Here is a 5,000-nt window from a genome sequence, read left to right on the forward strand (position 1 = left end):
CCTGCAAACGTTAGCCCAGTGCATAACAGAAATTGTGTCAGATGGAGTGTCATACAAGTAGCCTACTGTAAGGTTGTAGATGGCCTTATGTAATCTTTACACTGCTCTATTCAAGTAGATAAATGTATACGTCTTGGCAATGAAATACATTTTTGTTTCAATTAATATAGGCTGTTTATCAGGCAGGTGCCTGTGCACTGTCAGAGTCTTCTGGGTTAAAATGGAATTACAGGTTGTTGTTGCACTGTCTCAGATTTTGTTCAAACCTTGTCTATATATTTTCAGCCCTTGAAATTACTTCAGTTTTACAGCATGAAAATCACATTATCTGGGAAGCAATATTTGGACATTAATATAATGAAAAGTATTATTCATAGGCAGCCCAAATTTTGTAGGGTGGAAGCCAAACATGTCAATATGACTGAACCATTACAAGTTTGTACGGCATGCCCTAGATTTGGAAAAAAGTGTGAAAAGACTGACATTAAGGGTAGCATAAACTTTGAGCAAAATCTAAGAGGGTGCAACAACTGTTTTCCTGGATTTTGTCTGATTTGACACAGAATGACCCAGCTGCATGTCATTTGGCTCAAATCCTCCCACTCAGTGCTACTCTCCATAGCTGTCTTACTCTATGTTATGTTATGAACCATGAAGAGATTAGAAAGTCTACTTAGACAGTGATACATTTTGAAAAATAAAACTTGTGTTTTGCTTAAATATCTGATCCTTCTGCTATTACGAAACACAATTTTGGCTGTTTATAGCATAGCTCTTTTAATGTGATTAAAAACACTAAATAATAATTTTGGCTTTGTATTGGTATGTAATTTACGGTGGTGTAAGGAGCTGGAAAAAGCAATAGGATAGCGCTAAACCAACCAGAGCAACGCTAGTTGATAGATTAAACTTTTGCTGTATCCGGTCGGCAAAACTCCGAACACATCTTCCTTTTTTAAGAATGACTTCAGTGCCGTTCTTTGTTCTTTTCTCAAAGAAAAGCTTAACTCCAAGTCTTCCAGACTCGCAGCCAAAGCCGATTCGAAAGACCGCTGTTCGCCAGCAGCAGCAGCTATCTTCTTTGTTTTCAAGTAGCAGGGAATTCATGCGGAACCGTCGCAACTCTGCCGTCATTATGTTAAGCCCGCCCACCGTCTCTATACACGATGTGATTGGCCTGACTAGAGTTTGGTTTTTCCAGTTCGCAAGCCAACGGAGAGTTGTTAGACCGACCCTGGCTGCAAATTACCGTATTTTCCGGACTATAAATCGCTCCGGAGTATAAGTCGCATCAGTCAAAAAATGCGTCATGAAGAGGAAAAAAACATATATAAGTCGCACTGGACTATAAGTCGCATTTATTTAGAAATTGATTTCACAAAATCCAAGATCAAGAACAGACATTTAATCTGGAAAGGCAACTACACAGTAGCACACAGAACAAGGGGCTGAATACGGTAGGTGTCCGGTATGTTAACGTAACACATTAACAGTTATTCAACTATACAACAGAATACAGAACAACTACCAGGGCGTGGAGACGTAACTGCACCGTTGACGTGCATCTACATCTGTGGACTCGTTCCTCCAGCTCTGGCCATCTTGCTTTCAGCGCGCGACTAGCTTTCTTTGTTTTCTTCATTGCAGTAAGAGTCACCTTTTCGCCAGTCCCTCACAAGTTTCTCTCTCACTCCAAACTTTCTTTCTGCTGCTCGATTACCGTTTTCGGCTGCATATTTTACTACCTGCAGTCACCTGCAGTTTCTTTTCTTTCTCAGTTGTCTTTAGGAGCAGCATATAGTTGTCACAAGCCTAGAGCGCCCTCTGGCGGCTTTAGACGGTAATGTTTTCAGCATGAAATAACATTTAAAAACGTGAAATTATAAATATTTTGATATATAAGTCGCACCTGACTATAAGTCGCAGGACCAGCCAAAGTATGAAAAAAAAGTGCGACTTATAGTCCGGAAAATACGGTACATTTGCTGCCGCTAGGGTGCGTGCTCAAAAAATATGCTGAAAGCATAAAATGCCAAACTAAGCCCATCAAGCAACAACAGACTCTTTCAGCCATGTGGGGTGGCTTTTTGTGCCATTGGAGTCGTATAAGATTTCTACGGCTGAAATATTTATATATGTATTAAGGTATTTTAATAAAAAATGACAGGTTTGAAATGCACCATAATTTCTCCCTTTATACCCTTTCAAACTCGATACAAAAGTATTCCTCACTCACATGACAACTGATAACGGTCTAATTCCTGGGGTCAATTTTGGAATCTTAAAATTAGGTTGTGGACCAGGAACATTTCAAAAAAATCCATGTGTAATCGATTAATGGACTGTTTTTTAAGCACTACAGTGGGAATCTCTTTCTCTTCACATGATCAGTGAAATTGTCATCCCAGATGGTACATGAATTTTACCAAAACTTTATTATTATTATAGTATTATTATTTATCTTTGTCTTTACTCAAGTCCTCTATTTTGGTCTACAATATGAAAGAGTTAAAATCTGAAAGCTGGGTCTGACTTTAACTATTTGTATAAATAACAAAAAAACTATAATCAAGTTAAGCTAACAGGCTTAACATGATTAAATTAAATTTAACCCAGGTAATGTTATTATACATTACCTGGTCTCTCCTCCCCATATAGTAAAGGGACTTTACTAGTGCATTCGACTGTTAATGTTACTCCTGTCTTTGCAGTGTCACACACTGCTTCATTGTATATGATTAAAGGCAGGTGTTGGGCACAGTTTCACTGTCATTTGCTTGGAGGCTCTGCCATACAGCAGCGCTGTAACATGGTGCCACCATATTGAGTGGATTAGAGGAATTACTGCATATTCTTTGGCCCGTGCAGAGCCCCTGTGGCAGGTGTGTGGTGGAGTGTGTGTAAACAGCCATATTGGCACCAGTGGGCTCTGAAACTCAGCTGGGATGACAGCCCAGGTGTCTCCTGGGACTTGTAGTGTCAGACTGGACCCCCAGGTCCACCTGGAGACTCTGCTGTTGTTGCTGTTCCCAGGTCTCCCAAGAGACTCGCATTGACATTTGATGTTTCGTGCATCTGGCCAGACAACCATCTTGAGATTATTTTGATTGTCACACTGAAATCAAAATGCTAGTTGCCAATATTGGCAGACATAAGGTAGGTCTGAAAGTTGACATTGTAGTATAGTAATTTAAATACCATTTTGCTTTGTATCTTACAGGACATACATGTTTTATCAGACTAATGGTATTCTGATCTAAGAAGAGGCATTTTGTTTGTTTTCTTCTCCACAGCTGAACGAGGTGAATTCATCCCAGATCCTGTCTGCAATGCTGTCTTACGTGTGGCCAAAGAATAGACCAGACCTGCGGGCCCGTGTTGCCATCTCTCTGGGCCTGCTCGCTGGAGCCAAGGTATGTTTACAGAAAATGTCATTTGTATGAAAGAGTGGTTAATTACTATTTTACTTCTTTCTTTTTTTTTGTCATATAAAGCTATATTTATTCGTTTGATCGGCGATACGCAGTGTTGTCTATACATATCGCACAACTGAAGATATTTTTATTGGAAGGTCAGTTGTAACTTTAAGGAAGAGGCTCCTGTCCCTTTTTTCATATTTATCCTTGATGACACTGAGTCTTACTTCTGCTTTCTGTTTGGTTGATTTCTTCCACCCTGCAGTAAAACTTTCTAACAATAGTTAATGCTCTTCCTGATTACATTAGGGCCTGTTTTTTCTCAGATACAACTTGGTCAAGCTGAAAGACTGAAGCAATATTAAAAGCTTGTTGATTCACAGGTTTGGCTTAAATTCTCTTCTCTTTATTAAAAATACATCATAATATTCGAGAATCGAGAATATATTAATATTAAAACAGCTAAGACAAGAGAAAAAAGCAAATATCTATCTCACCACATGATCCAAATACTGATTTTAAAGCTTAGTGCGCAACTATTTTATATTAATGAACGTCCGTTTATATTCAAGCCATTGCCAAATAAGTTGATGCAAAGCTAAGCTTATCAAAGCCTATCAGCTCCACAAAACTCTCTTTGTATTTCTCAGTATGGCCATGTTTACCGCTGAGGAAGGACAACAGCAGCGTTCAGCTTTGGAGACAAAGAGGACATAAACATTACAAGATAATGACCTCTTCTGATGAGTCTATCATGTTTTTTTTAATCCTCCGTGTCCTCATTGATTTGAGGGAATAAACTCCCAGCAAATGTGTGGAGGAGGGGTGGGGGTGGTGCACGATCAGCCAAGGCTTGTCATGTGGATGCTGCGACAGTGTTGTTGTCATTACTTAGAATCCCTCATGGGGGCGACAGAAACTACAAACTATAGCTTTAAAGCAATTAAGAAAAATTAAGACAGTAAAAAAGTCCTAACCCCCCCCCCCCCCTCCCCCCCTGAACTAGGGCTGGACGATTAATTGCATTTTCGATATGTGTTAAAACGCGATTTCCTAATCGCAAAGGCTGCGATTTGGTCACATGACTCACGAGAGCAATCAGTCTGCACTCCGTAGAGAAAGCATCAACAAGCATGCTAACGCTACACTGTACCTTGAGCTGATTTCTGTCATTCAAACAACTGTGAGTTGTAGTTTAAAACTTTTACAGCCATTTTAATAAAATGAAGGGTTTTATTCGGGCTTGAGTCTATACATGCAGTTAATGGATACAGGCACACAGAACTCAAGGCTCGGTTGGCAACGATTAGCTCTGATTAGCGGTTAGCTCTGATTAGCGGTTAGCTCCGGTTAGCGGTTAGCTCCGTTATAAAGATATGAGTGGAGGAGCTGCCACTGAGAGGGGTAACAATCAGACTCTGATAAATGACGTTCGGGGAGCTTTCACAGCAGCGTGGCCGCGGGGTTTCAACGGTTTTATTAGTACAGTTAATCCCACGGCAAGAACACCAGCAACTAGCTAACGCAACGATAGCCTCTCTGAACAAGTGCACACGGCAGCACGCAACTTCACGAGGGGGAGGG

General features: G+C 40.3%; 1 protein-coding gene across 1 annotated transcript in view; it reads left to right on the forward strand.

Moving 5' to 3' along the window:
• The window catches only part of abcb7 (ATP-binding cassette, sub-family B (MDR/TAP), member 7), a 34,463-nt gene that overhangs the window by 3,517 nt on the left and 25,946 nt on the right, over positions 1 to 5,000 (forward strand). Inside the window, exon 4 of the mRNA XM_031319263.2 lies at positions 3,294 to 3,413. Within this exon, the coding sequence (XP_031175123.1) occupies positions 3,294 to 3,413 (120 nt within the window). The remainder of the gene's footprint in view (positions 1 to 3,293; positions 3,414 to 5,000) is intronic.

This window comes from Sander lucioperca, chromosome 1 (assembly GCF_008315115.2).
Source record: "Sander lucioperca isolate FBNREF2018 chromosome 1, SLUC_FBN_1.2, whole genome shotgun sequence".
NCBI classification, from domain to species: domain Eukaryota; kingdom Metazoa; phylum Chordata; class Actinopteri; order Perciformes; family Percidae; genus Sander; species Sander lucioperca.